Source organism: Nerophis ophidion, linkage group LG11 (genome assembly GCF_033978795.1).
Source record: "Nerophis ophidion isolate RoL-2023_Sa linkage group LG11, RoL_Noph_v1.0, whole genome shotgun sequence".
NCBI classification, from domain to species: Eukaryota; Metazoa; Chordata; class Actinopteri; order Syngnathiformes; family Syngnathidae; genus Nerophis; species Nerophis ophidion.
Genome location: NC_084621.1, coordinates 40,247,881 through 40,262,738, shown reverse-complemented (window position 1 = coordinate 40,262,738; position 14,858 = coordinate 40,247,881). Strand labels below are relative to the sequence as shown.

General features: G+C 39.8%; 1 protein-coding gene across 2 annotated transcripts in view; it reads right to left on the bottom strand.

Moving 5' to 3' along the window:
* si:dkey-233k19.3 (dynein axonemal heavy chain 11) overlaps positions 1-14,858 on the bottom strand; it is a 93,826-nt gene that overhangs the window by 27,444 nt on the left and 51,524 nt on the right. For both annotated transcript variants that reach the window (XR_009808833.1, XM_061915914.1), the window contains 10 exons: positions 9,207-9,440; positions 8,875-9,021; positions 8,660-8,773; positions 8,450-8,593; positions 4,823-5,005; positions 4,646-4,747; positions 4,423-4,557; positions 2,659-2,832; positions 2,306-2,541; positions 2,052-2,174 (listed from right to left, as the gene is read on the bottom strand). Coding sequence is in view for 1 of the 2 variants with exons in the window: in XM_061915914.1 (XP_061771898.1) it covers positions 2,052-2,174; positions 2,306-2,541; positions 2,659-2,832; positions 4,423-4,557; positions 4,646-4,747; positions 4,823-5,005; positions 8,450-8,593; positions 8,660-8,773; positions 8,875-9,021; positions 9,207-9,440 (1,592 nt within the window). In the remaining variant the exon portion in view is untranslated. The remainder of the gene's footprint in view (positions 1-2,051; positions 2,175-2,305; positions 2,542-2,658; positions 2,833-4,422; positions 4,558-4,645; positions 4,748-4,822; positions 5,006-8,449; positions 8,594-8,659; positions 8,774-8,874; positions 9,022-9,206; positions 9,441-14,858) is intronic.

Sequence of the window (14,858 nt, the reverse complement as noted above, 5' to 3'; positions counted from 1 at the left end):
TAAAACACGGCACACTGACAACGCTTAACCTATTGTTACCATAACAATTTACACGGTTAATGCAGTTTGCTTTTCTTTGTTCCCCTCCTTTTATCAGCTTTCTTTTGTAATTCAAGTTATCATTACATATATGTATTGTTGCATTTGAAACAATTGTATTGTTGACAGTAGAGATAATTATTATTATTCATTGTCAATAGTGCTATTTCTATTGTTGTTGTTTTAATTGCTCTATTTGTAGAGCAATATCGTTCATTGTCATTTCTGTATTATGAATATTTACTTGACTAACTGCTTTTTTTCTATCACTTTTCGTATCACATTTGTAAATATCATATTTGCTGATTCTGTTGTGTTGTTGTTATCATTGCGATTGTTGTTGTCTCTTTGTCTTATCCCCCTGTTGTCCCCACAAATTTCCCCTCTGTCTTCGTTTTTTTCCTCTTTCTATCCCCTCCTGTTCTGGTTTGGCTGCGCCAAACATTAATATAAATTCATTTAATAACAAATATCTGTACATCAAATATGGGCATCTGCTTTTGTACATCAACAATATGATTTGCCTGAGTAGCTGGACAGGACAAAAAAAATGATGGAGGTCCACTGAATTGAGTGTTTCATGCTACCTCTCTTGCAAATCCTTATACATAACCATGAATGGTCCTCATTCTTCTATACTCAGGCTCAGCAGTTCAAAATTCATCCCCCTAAAGAATATGAACACACAAATATACATCTATCACCTGTCTTGAGGGGTGGATCAATATATTGTATTCGGAGATGCGTAACACGTGCTGTAAATTCATTAATAATTTGAAGAACGGGCAATGATAATGTGTTTAATCATGTCTTGCTGATGTTCCTGCAGCTCTGTGAGATTCACCAGTCTAATTTCATTGTATTTAACCACAAAAACATGGCTAATGCATTTATTTGTGTTTGAGTATATTTTAAAGGGGTCGTATTACACAAAACCAACTTTTCTTACCTCTTGGTACCTGTTTTTGTTTATGTGGGATCCCCATGAATCCTTAAAAAATATTTATCAAACCATTGAGGCATGGCAGAGATATCCATAAACTAAACCAAACTTTAGTGACTTCAGCACGTAAACAAGTAGGCCCACAAAACGATGCACTCTGAAGAGACAGTCAGAAAATGGCTTTAAAATGGTCTGTAAAATTAAATCTGTGCAAAATGTGAACCAAAGCATCACCATCACATGTTATGTAGACCACAAAGACATGTTTTAAATGAAGAAAAAAATCATATGACTCATTTAAGCGAAATCTATTAGATTAACTATGATTTTGGGCTGAACTGTGATGTTGCAGGTTAAAGTCCCCTATTATGCAAACTTGACTTTTTAATGATGTTATAACAGTACTGTATATGCCCAACAAATACAAATCTCCGTCACTTGTTTGCTCCATTTTTTGACAAAGGAGACACTAAAAAATGTGGACTGTCATGGCGTCATGATTTGCCTCTCGTTAGATGATACACCCACCACTTTAAATATGGACCGCTTTGTAAATAAGCAGGCTTTCCTACCCATCTTGACATAGAGCCAGGAGCTTTAGTATCAGTCAGCTTCAGACAGGGAAGTTTTTATCATTTTTTATTAAGCAAATATGTAATACTAGCTGTGTAGCCTGTTAAAAAGTGAGTGTAATGTATACTTTAGCTAACATTTTAGCTCACATAGCTATGCCAATGTGGCTAACGTTTGTGTCCTCCTGGCCCAATCCTTAACGTTATGTTGTACGTGACTTATGGCATCTCTTACGTTGGAGTCACAGTGCATATGTAAAAAGCTCACAATAGTACTTTTTGGAAACCCACTCCGTCAAAAACAAGCGTGGTCAAACACAGCTCATTAGCATTTAAGTTACAGACATACAAACTCGTATAATCCCAGTAAGGCCTACTAAAAGCTATTTTTTATTTTGGGGAGCACACTTCCACCACACTATTGTGGGACCTGTTACATAATTAAAATTAAATTGTTAAAAAAAATAGTATATAATATGAGACCTAAAAAGACTAACCTTCCCTTTTTGGTGGTGTTTCTGCCCAAAAGAGGCTCCAAGACTGGGTCAACTCTTTCTGGCAGATTCTCTATCAGCATTGTCTCCCCATTGACTAGTGCCTCTTCAATTACATCAAGGTACCTGCGGGGTGGACAACTGGATGTAATAATCAATGTCACATCAGTGTAATACCCTACTATACCTAGCCAGCATATGCTTGTAAAGAAAGTCTTAAAAAAACAACAGACATGTTAAACAGACATTTATCTCACCCTTTTTGTCCTAGTTGCACCACCCTAAGCTTGGTTCCTTGCTGGTTTCGAATCCATTTGATGCCCTGCCGCTGTGGGTCGACGATGAGCGGCCAACGCTCACCAGTGGTCAGGATGGCGGCATTCTCAGTGGACATCCTATCATTCGGCAGGCCCTGGTTATGCCAAGCAGCCACAGTTGCATCATCTGTAAGCATGAGGATGGGATCCAGGCCATCTGTCAGGGGTATGGAGACCTGGAGAAAAAGTATCGCTTAGAGCAGTGCTTCTTAGTGTGGAGGATCAACGAGGCCCATAAGAAAAGTAGATTTCCAGTATGATGTGTGATTATAAAACAGGTTTAGGAATGTTACCTTTTGACATTTGAGAAAAGGAATCCATTTTTCGTTAAGGAGTTCTGCACGATACTGCCTGGTAAAATAACCCATGTAGGAGACAAATGCTGAGGTGAGGGCAACGTCACCACAAAGCGTTTTCTGTTGCTTTTTATATTGAATAAGCCCCTGTGACCAACGTTCGTTCTCTGACTGAAAGACACAACAACACAATTATTTAATGACAGAGCAAAGGAGTTTATAAGAAACAGACAACAATTCACCCACAACAAACATTGACTTCATTACCTGCAAAGCACAAACCCAGAAGATGACGGCGATACATGATGTAAACGTATTTCCCTTAAAACCAATAAAAGTTTGGCCAGAGATTCAATCTGCATCATTTCAGCATTTATCTAAATATTCAATATGAGGACTGTGACAGCTCTACAGCAATTAATCAGGCATGGCATTTTCTTACAAGAGGCCATGTATCTGCAATATGTCACATAATAAATTCCCGGACAGTTAAAAATCACTATAATTTTACTCTAATGTATTATGGATTGCCCGTAATATCACTCCGTCTGTGGTGAGACATTGTTAACAGATGTTAAGGATTTGAAGTAAGTTAATAATTAAATATAGACGGTCTGATTTATTAGTCGGAACACTATTGCTTCCAGGTCAATGCCATAAAGACAAAACATTTATCTTGATATGCTTAAAAGCCAAGCTGTTCCATGCAAACCACATTAATTTTATGGGATAAGAAAGTCAAACCTGTAATATGACCACGTGAATGATCATCCTTTATTTTGATGATTGCATCTATAACTGTAATATATACTGGAGTGTGGAAAAGGCACGTGGGATTTGTCGGATTTCGAATATAATATTTAAGAAAATACACAGCAATACAACATGCCCCCATAATATATTACAAACACTGCAGACTGTGATTAATACAAATATAATAACACCTGAGTGTACACTTTCCTGGATGTATTAACTATATAGCAAAAATTAATCACTTCTTCAGTCAAAAGGTTAATGTTAAAGCACAGTGTCCATCTAACTCTCCGGTTTATATTTGGAATCCGTTTAGCAGACTATTTGCGGAGTTCACATTTTATGTGTCTAACAAGTCCTTCCAAACATACACATGTCTACTTCCATGTTGTTGATGCTATCTAATCTCCATGCAAATGAACATGAATGTAATTTTTGCCAAGTAAAGGTGCTGTTTGCAACTATCTCACAGTAACATTTTTCAAAGCAAAAAATATAGCAAGAATACCACTGGCTATCATATGTTACAATTAGTGGTTTAACGGAACACATTTGTCTGAAATTTGTCTGTATTTTTCACAATTTAAAAAAATATGTAATACAAAATGTGTGAAATGATTGGTGTTTAGGGCGGTCACTCAACCGGTCTCATCAACATGTACGCGCAGGGAGCACGTGTACACTCACAAAAGCAGTCCAAGAGAAAGAACGAACAATCTGAAGTCATGTTGTCGTTAAGATAGAATATACATTCAATAACAGCTAACGCTAGCCATCCAAATTGCTATTATTAGCTAACAACACCTAAACTAATGTGTGTGCATGTGTTACGAACGTACGTAATTATGCCATTACGTAGGAGAAGCCGTGAGAGAGCGAAATATACCTTGTAAAATACATTGGAAAGCTGGAGCCCTCTAGGCATCTGTGTAAATGTTGCAAACTGTCCCTTTAAGATGCAGTGACACCACACAGCACTTCCTACTCTCAAATTCACTCCTTGATTACCTCCAAGCCTCTGACAAGTCGGTTGGCCAGCTCTATGGTCTGGTTAGTGTGGGTCACATCATGCTGACAACTGATTTTCTCTGCTGTTGCTGTCTCAAACTGAGCTGTGAGGCTCTGAAGGTTAGCGTCCAAATCCTAGCGACAACAAAAAGAGCAAGAAAAGAGAATAAATAAGACCTTGCAAAGTCAGTGATGATTACACATACTGTACATTTTTACTTACCACCAACTTTTTTTGGATCGCCAACAGTTTAGCTGTTGCTGTTTCTAACTCTGCATTAGCTTGTAATAAAGCAAGTCTCTTTGGAATGACCTCACAATAAATCTAAAATATTAATAAGCATGTCATATGAAATGTTCCATGATAAAATGTAACATTTGTAAGAATAATGGTGTCAACCTCATTGTATCGAACAATGTTAATTGTCCAGGCACAGAGTCCTGCCGCAGCTGTAGATTTGGTCCGAACTTGATCAGGGTGGAACTCTGGCTTTCTGAGGTAGTCATGTTTCACCACATTCAAAGATGACTCGTGGATGTGCTCCTTGTCATATGACACCAGAGCTTGCATAAAATCATCCACCTGATACAACAAAAACACACATAAGGGGATACATACTGTAAATATCTGTGCTGGAATATCTTGATGCAGGACCATATTTGTTGGCTTGGATTGGATGCTCACAAGAAATCCTATGCAGATAATAATATCATCTACTAATTATGTTTTTGTGTAGAGTTTGCATGTTCTCCCAGTGATTGGGTGGGGGCTCCCTCCGGGTACTCCGGCTTCCTTCCACCTCCAAAAAAACCTGCACCTGGGGATAGGTTGATTGGCAACACTAAATTGGCCCTAGTGTGTGAAAGTGAGTGTGAATGTTGTCTGCCTATCTGTGTTGGCCCTGCGATGAGGTGGCAACTTGTCCAGGGTGTACCCCGCCTACTGTTCGAATGCAGCTGAGATAGGCTCCAGCACCCCCACGACCCCGAAAGGAACAAGCGTTAGAAAATGGATGGACGGATAATTTGAACATATTTTTCTTTCAATGTCATGAATTATCAGGAACTAGCACATTACAGTTGTTCTGCACAGACTGTCTTTAGAAACAATGTAATTGGGTGCTAATTAAAATAATTACATTACTGCCTTTTCCCCTTATACTAATAGGGTACATATATTTTTATGTACCCTATTTTCCGCAATATAAGGCGCACCTAAAAACCTAAAATTTTCTCAAAAGCTGACAGTGCGCCTTATAATCCGGGTCGCCTTATGTATGGAACAATATTGAGCCACAACAGGTCTCACAACTATGGTAAGCAGCCGCCGATCTAATTTTACCCTGTAGGAGAAGAAGCGTGCGGTGCATGCTGGGATATATGACTGCGCCAGGCCGTGCCGTTTCATTTCCATTTGTGTGTTTAAATGTAAAGACCCCAAAATGGCTACTATTGAGAGACACGATTTCAGGAAAGCAGGAATTGTCACTGAACTGCTTGGATGTCCGCTAACTTTTTGCAACTTAATGCCAAAAAAACGGAAATGCTGATTATCGGTCCTGCTAGACACCGACCTCTATTTAATAATACAACTTTAACATTTGACAACCAAATAATAAAACAAGGTGACTCTGTAAAAAATCTGGGTATTATCTTCGACCCAACTCTCTCCTTTGAGTCACACATTAAAAGCGTTACTAAAACGGCCTTCTTTCATCTCCGTAATATCGCTAAAATTCGCTCCATTTTGTCCACTAAAGACGCCAAGATCATTATCTATGCGTTTGTTACGTCTCGTCTCGATTACTGTAACGTATTATTTTCGGGTCTCCCCATGTCTAGCATTAAAAGATTACAGTTGGTACAAAATGCGGCTGCTAGACTTTTGACAAGAACAAGAAAGTTTGATCATATTACGCCTGTACTGGCTCACCTGCACTGGCTTCCTGTGCACTTAAGATGTGACTTTAAGGTTTTACTACTTACGTATAAAATACTACACGGTCTAGCTCCAGCCTATCTTGCCGATTGTATTGTACCGTATGTCCCGGCAAGAAATCTGCGTTCAAAAGACTCCGGCTTATTAGTGATTCCTAGAGGTCCATCTGAGGTCCTCTCCAAGGTTTCTCATAGTCAGCATTGTCACTGGCGTCCCACTGGATGTGAATTCTCCCTGCCCACTGGGTGTGAGTTTTCCTTGCCCTTTTGTGGGTTCTTCCGAGGATGTTGTAGTCGTAATGATTTGTGCAGTCCTTTGAGACATTTGTGATTTGGGGCTATATAAATAAACATTGATTGATTGATTGATTGACAACAGCAGTGACACTGACTCCATTAACGACGTCTCGAACTAGTGCAAAGCAATAACAATATATCAATAACTCAACGTTGCTCAAACGTTAATGTCACACAACACAACACACAAAATAAACATTTAAAGCTCACTTTATTATGATATTCCTCATCCACAAATCCCTCGAATTCTTCTTCTTCAGTGTCCGGATTAAACATGCCACAAGAAGTCTCGCAACTACGGTAATCAGCAGTCTACCTTATTTTCCCTCGTAGAAGAGGAAGCGCGCGGTGCAAGCTGGGATATATGACTGCGGGAGGCGTGCCGAGTTTAAACTCAAGGCGATCAGTCATACAGTAGAACACAGTAATAGAGCAGCAGCAAAAGAATTTAACATTAACAGCAGTGACACTGACTTGTTTAATGATGACCTCGACGAGACGGAGCCGGGCATTTTGGATGCTGTATTCGCCCAACTGTTTGATTCGAACACTGAAGAAGAAGAATTTGAGGGATTTGTGGATGAGGAATAACTTAATAAAGTGAGCTTTACATGTTTATTTTGTGTGTTGTGTGACATTATCGTTTGAGCAACGTTGAGTTATTGATATATTATTGCTATGCACTATTTCGAGTGTTACTATATTGTGATTGCGCTAACGTTTGATTTACCGTAACAGTATCAGACAGTTTTTTACGTGTTTATTGAATCGGGGAAATAATAAAACAGCTGTGTATTCATTTTGGGAGTGAACGGAGTTGTCAGAACACTGGTTTGTAATCCATTAATAAAGTTTGACTGACCTATCTGTTTTGTTGACATTCCCTTTAGCGCAGCTCCACTCAATGGATGCATAACGTAACCCCAGCCTCTACTGTAGCATCTATTCTATGCGCCTTATAATGCGGTGCGCCTTATATATGAACAAAATATTAAAATAGGCCATTCATTGTAGGTGCGCCTTATAATCCGGTGCACCTTATAGTGCGAAAAATACGGTTTATGAGATACTGTCACTGTCCAATGAAATCGTATTTTAAAAAATATATATATTTTTATGTGAAATGTAAGAACATTTTTCTAATCCACATGACAGTTTGGGCTTTGCTTTTTTATTTTCCTGTGTTTGGTATAATTTCCTGTTTTGTTTCTGTGTTTTGCAGCACCTTTTCCTGGTGTTCCTTGTCTTGCCATTGCACCTGTTCCTTATTGTTAATCATTTCTATTTAGTTCTACTTTCTTTCCTCCTTCAGTGTTGTGTCCTTTTTTTTCTCTATGCCAAAGTGTTCTGTTGCTTTTTGAGTTCCTGCTTTTATTCTGTCTGGTACCTATTAAAGTTACCTCATGCTTGCACTTTCACTACCTTATTTGCATCCTGGGATCATGCTGACAGCTGACATTAGGCATAATGCTATCAGAAAACTACAAAATGTTGAGGTATGTGTGTCGACATGTCTTGAATAAATATATTAAAATGTGCTATAACTACATAACTACACAATGTTACAAAGCATATTAGATGCCAGCATTCAAAAGCGTTAAAGTCTTTAAAAAAAAGTCTATGATGGAGGTTGGGAGAGTGCCTCCTCCCCTCATATGTGAGCATATTCATGGAGCCATCGTGCTCTAATGTGAGTATGAGAGAGATGGCGAGCAGGGCCAGGGTCAAGGCCGGAACACAAATTAGATTGGCATTCATCAGGCAGATGTGACTGACATGATGACAGCTTAACCTTGCCCATGAAGGCCCGTGCTGCTTTCCAGCTCCGATCCTTAGGAACCCGACCACGGGGAGCCAGCAGAACCATCACGGCTGCCGCTACGTTGATGACTGCCGGGGGAGGGTTGGGGAAGGCCTTCAGCTCAGTAAGATTTACCTAAAAAGAGTTATACATGTTTTATAGTTCTCCAGATTTGAGTGACTTTTTAATAGCCCAAAGCACCTTGTTGAGGGTGTTCAGTGCTGTAGTGGCGGCTGTCAGCAAAGGCTCTGCCTTAACCAGGTCTGTCTCACAATCTCTCTGTTTCACTGACACTTCTGCCTGGATTAGAGCCACCTAAACAAAGAAGATGAATAAGTGGTGTCTTCGTGAAGAATAAAGGAATATTGTAATGACATGGTAATATGACATTGACTACTATGTAAAAGCATATTGACCTTTTGTGCCTCAACATCTGCGGCGTCTTTCTTGCTGCTAACTTTCTCAGTCTGAAGTCCAATCTTTGCAATAAGAGCCTCGATATTTTGGTTTTTAAAGGTCAGATCAGTTTCTTGGTCGGCTAACTTGGCTTTCATATCCTCAACCTAAAACAGAAAGCAGCTTATTACATACAGTATTTCTTAAAGTGCAGCATACTGAGGTCAGTGGTGAATCCACAGGGCTTGGATCATAAATTAATGACAAGATAAATATCCATACCACACCGTTCTACTGTGCCTAAAATCCTAATCTCACCCCGTACAAGTGAATGGTAAATGGTTAGACTTACCTGAGTGGCAGTGCTTTGGAGCTTTTGAAGGCCACAGTCAAGGCGGTTCATCTTGAGCTGAAGCTGGTCGCGGGACTTTTGCAGAAGGTTTCTGTACAGGGTGATTTGCTGGAGAAAGCTTTTGGGGGTGGTGTAATTGTACTTCTTCTCATCGCACTGGTATTTTTCACTTGCCTGGTTGACACTGGTGTGAACGTAGGCCATGAAAAGACTGATGGATTCCTGGACAGCAGGCTGTAAAAATAAGCAGACAAGCAGGGGGAAAGAGGGTGAGGAGGATTGAGTGGGGTTTAAGATCTGCAATCTGATGGCCACTGAAATATTATCTTCATAAATTTTGAATTCATCTACAAGTTTTTCCATCTTACCAAGATGGCCCTGACTTACTCAATCTGAAATTTAAGTGCAGCTAGCGGAAATGATTAGGCTTTGAAACCTCGACGAAAATAATTTCAGAGACATTCGAGACAGATTTGTAGTTTGTGAAACAAGCTGCATGTTAACAGTATCTTAAGCCTTCCATGATTTTAAACACAATCTATAATGACTGCTGCACGACACCAGGAAAAGGTATTTATCACAGGCAATGAAACTCGGTCTCTATTAATCAGAGTCAGCCATCAATTAAACAAAAACAAAAAAAGCAAAAAGAGCACAGCGTAAAACACAAGTCACAAAAGAATCCATAACTGTCATTGAGCCAGTGGGAAATATGATTTATCATGAATGCCATGTGGATATATTTTGTGTATTTGCTAATTCTATATGCTAAAAACTCACTCCTATTACTTTCATTCTTGTTACTTTGATGAGTTATCTTTAGCTTAGGAATGTTGTAGTAATAAAGTGGCCCATTTATCCATCCATTTCCTACCGCTTGTAATTTTCGGGTTCGCGGGGGGTGGTGGAGCCTATCTCAGCTGCAATCGGGCGTTAGGCAGGGTACGCCCTGGACAAGTCGCCACCTCATCACATGGCCAACACAGATAGACAGACAACATTCACACTCACATTCACACACCAGGGCCAAGTTAGTGTTGCCAATCAACCTATTCCCAGGTGCATGTTTGAGGAGTTAGATATGAGTATTATAAAATTTTGAGTTGAAAAAAGAAATACATTTAATTTGAGGTAGAACAGGAAAAGCAAATGATTTAAATGCTCATATTAATTGTATCTAATTTATTTCTAGCATGCTATTATTTGGAAAGTAACCTAAGCTTGATAACCATTTCATGATAGGTCTTTCTAACATAAACTTAAAATGCATGGTCATATACACTGGTTGTCAAAAGTATCAATGCTCAAAACAGGAATAAGATACTGTCATGGTGCCACAGCAGGCAGGTATGCATCAACCCCTAACTGCTACGTAATGTATGCAAAAATAATAACAGAGCACAGACAGTGCTTCTGTGGGATAGCCAAAGAAACAAGTTTTAGTTAAAAATGAACGCGGCAAAGGTGATGATTGGAGGAAGGTTGCCTTCCAAGCAAACGAACAAGAACGAGTCCATGGTTCTCTCCCGGAAAAGGGTGGAGTGCCATCTCAAGGTTGGGGAGGAGACCCTGCCCCGAGTGGGGGAAGAGTGGATCGTGAGATCGACAGGCGGATCGGTGCGGCGTCTTCAGTAATGCGGACGTTGTATCGATCCGTTGTGGTGAAGAAGGAGCTGAGCCGGAAGGCAAAGCTCTCGATTTACCGGTCGATCTACGTTCCAATCCTCACCTATGGTCATGAGCTTTGGGTCATGACCGAATGGATAAGATCACGGGTACTGAGAAGCTCTGTCATCCGGGAGGAACTTTAAGTAAAGCCGCTGCTCCTCCACATCGAGAGGAGCCAGATGAGGTGGTTCGGACATCTGGTCAGGATGACACCCGAACGCCTCCCTAGGGAGGTGTTTGGGGCACGTCCAACCGGTAGGAGGCCACGGGGAAGACCCAGGACACGTTGGGAAGACTATGTCTCCCGGCTGGCCTGGGAACGCCTCGGGATCCCCTAGGAGGAGCTGGACGAAGTGGCTGAGGAGATGGAAGTCTGGGCTTTCCTGCTTAGGCTGCTGCCCCCGCAACCCGACCTCGGATAAGTGGAAGAAGATGGATGGATGGCAAACGAACAAGGAAAGTCGAAGGATGTAGATAAGCCTATGTGCAAACTGTGCTATATAACACAGTGGTCGAAAGTCAAGTGGTACCTCAACTTAATAGTGCCCCAATTTAAATATGACCAATTATGCACAACCAACTTTTCTTACCTCGTGGTACCTATTTTTTTGTATTTCAGATCTGCATAAATCCTAAACAATTTGAAATCAAACTGTGGAGGCATTGTGGAGCTATTTACAAAATAATCTTGCCTTCCATCATACTTCCGGCAAACAAGCCTTTTGAAATTTGCTCAACCTGCTACTTTTTCTGACCTGTGACACCAGCTGATATCTCTATAAATGGTAGAAATTTACCCGATGACCTTTGCTCGAGTCCGCCATTTTAATTTTATGATGTAGTGAATAAACTCCTCCTTTTTCCCCTATCCCAGCGCTTCTCAAAGTGTGGGGCGCGCCCCACTGGTGGGGAATAGAGACATGACAGGTGGGGCGCGAGAAACGGGAGGAAATTCCACTTTAATTTATTTTTATTTTTTTTAAATTATTCTTAGATTTTTTTTTTTACAACCCCGTTTTCTATACAAACTGTAAATCACTTTGTGATTCTGTCTGTGAAATCCGCTATACAAATTAATGTAAATTACTTATTTTTTCTGTAGGCTTTAAATTTCTAGGTAGGAGCGAAAGTTTGACAGACGCAACAGTAACTAATGGGGGCGGGGCTGAGCGGAACAAACTTTCGCGCGGATGGGAAGCAGGCTAATGTGTGGACCACAATTACACAAAATGGATAAATTGGCTTCATATACAGTTGCATGCAGAATTGCTCAATGCAAAAAAGCAAACACAATTGCTGAGCAGCTGATTCTCTTCGCTGCAATAGACAGGGTGTCAGTCATGCTTGACGAGACAAGCGCAGCAAAATTAAAAGCTGTCCCACTGTCAAGCGATACAGTTGCGAGACGTGTATGCAACATTGCAAGTGATCTTGAGGAAAAACTCCTAGATCGGGGGTCGGCAACCGGCGGCTCCGGAGCTGCATGCGACTCTTTGATCACTCTGATGCGCCTCAGCTTGTCACGGCCAGCTCAGCTTGTCATCCTGCTTGTCAAACCTCGGGACACGCGCGCGGCTGCTGCAGGACGGAGACATGTGGGTGTCCAAGTTAAAGCGCCTGACAGCGCACCTTGAAGATGTTTCACGCCAGAAGGCCGTTCTTGCTCAGAATCACAAATAGTGTGATATTGAAAACCTCCGCAAACCCAACAAACTTGTGTTTGAAACTTGGAACGCTATCCGTGACTTTTATGTGAACATGAAAAAGTATGCACTTGGAGTCCTGTCGATCTTTGGATCCACATATGCATGTGAGCAGGTGTTCTCCAACATGAACTTTATTAAAAACAAACATGGCACACGCCTCACAGATGAGAGTTTACAATCCTGTGTGAAGATAAAGGTGACGTCATACAGCCTCGATGTGGAGACGCTGTGCTTTGCGGTTCAGGAGCAGAAATCACATTGACCACGTATGATAAATATTTAAATTTCCTATAATTTTGCATATATTAACATTTTTCAATTGTTCAGTGAAATAGACATTTTCGGCATTTTTGGTTCTCTGCCAGTGACTAATTTAAGTTTGGCGTTTTTTTTTTCATTACTACAAGGACATAAATAGACATTAAGTATTTTACTTAACCTTCAACCTGACGTCTTTTTCGGAGTTAAAACGTTTTGTTGCATGCAGACATTTTATTTCATTTTTTCTGCAGTCGTTCATTGATTTCATAAACGTAACCCATCATAGTTTGTTCATACATAGCAAAAAGCAAAAAGAAAACTTTATATGCTGTGTTATTTCATTTTTTTATTTTATTTTGTAATTGTTTTGTCCTGTCCAGCTTCCCAGGCAAATCATATAGTTGATGTAGATGCCTATATCGGCTGTTCACATTTACTTTACAGAAGAGAAGTGTAGGATACTTCTCTTATTGCCTTATTTAAATTTGACTTTACTAAATTTATTTATATTATCATTTGGTGCAGCCGGGCTGGAGCAGCAAGGGATGGAAAGAGAAAAAAAAGGAAGACAAAGGGGAAAATTGTGGGGATCAGAGGGGGATTAGACAGTGTTATTTCATTTTAAATTTCAAAATAGTTTTGTGGCTTCCATTGTTTTCTTTAATTTGTCAAATGGGTAAAAATGGCTCTTTGAGTGGTAAAGGTTGCCGACCCCTGTCTTAGACAAATTACAATAAAATTGTTTTGCTTTACAAGTGGACGAAGCTACTGACAGCAATAAAGACTGCCTGTTCATCGCGTACGTCCGCGTTGTGAATGGCAAGTCACTGTGCGAGGATTTACTGTTTTGCAAATACATAAAAAATGGAGCCACTGCTGATGAGCTGTTCAAGATAATAGACAGTTTCCTCAAAGAACACGACCTTAAATGGGAAAACTGCGTGGGCTTTTGCTCTGATGGCGCACAGACCATGGCAGGGTCAAGAAACGGGCAGCAGGCTCTAATAAAGAGGGTTACGCCAAATGCGCATTGGACACACTGCGTCATTCACCGGGAAGCACTCGCGTCAAGCCAGCTCAGCCCCAAACTCAATGAGGTTTTAACAAATGTTGTGAGCGCGGTAAATTTGATCAAAACACGAAAAAGTGACACTTTGAATTTATTTATTATGGAACTTGATGCAAGTTATTTGATTTATTATTGAACTTGATGCAAGTTATTTGATTTATTATTGAACTTGATGCAAGTTATAACACTTTTATTTGATTTATTATTGAACTTGATGCAAGTTATTTGATTTATTATTGAACTTGATGCAAGTCATAACACTTTTGTTTTATTTATTATTGAACCTGATGCCAGTTATTTGATTTATTATTGAACTTGATGCAAGTTATAACACTTTTATTTGATTTATTATTGAACTTGATGCAAGTCATAACACTTTTGTTTTATTTATTATTGAACTTGATGCAAGTTATTTGATTTATTATTGAACTTGATGAAAGTTATAACCCTTTTGTTTTATTTATTATTGAACTTGATGCAAGTTATTTTATTTATTATTGAACTTGATGTTATTTTATGTTATTGAGTTTGAGTGTATACAACTTGATGTTACTTGATTTTCAATACATTTGAAAATGTTGAGCTTGGCATTAGCGTTCTGTTGGGGCAATGGGGCTTGAAAACTCCCCCTTGTCCAAAGTGGGGGATGACAAAAAAAGTTTGACAACCACTGCTCTATCCTCTTGTGAGGCAGACTGGCTCATACATACACATGCATCCTCCGCTGTTGCCATTTCTAATAAAAAGTAGCGTATCGTTCAAACTTATATCTGTCAGTAGACTCTATATGTAAGTGCTAAAAACTACAACATGGATAACGGGGCGAAGACGGAGTCAAAGTCGAGCCACGTAAATAGGACCGCCCACAAAATGGCGCATCCTGAAGAGACAGTCTGTAAAACATAAATATGCAACATTTTGAAAAAAGAACCACCAGTACATGTTATA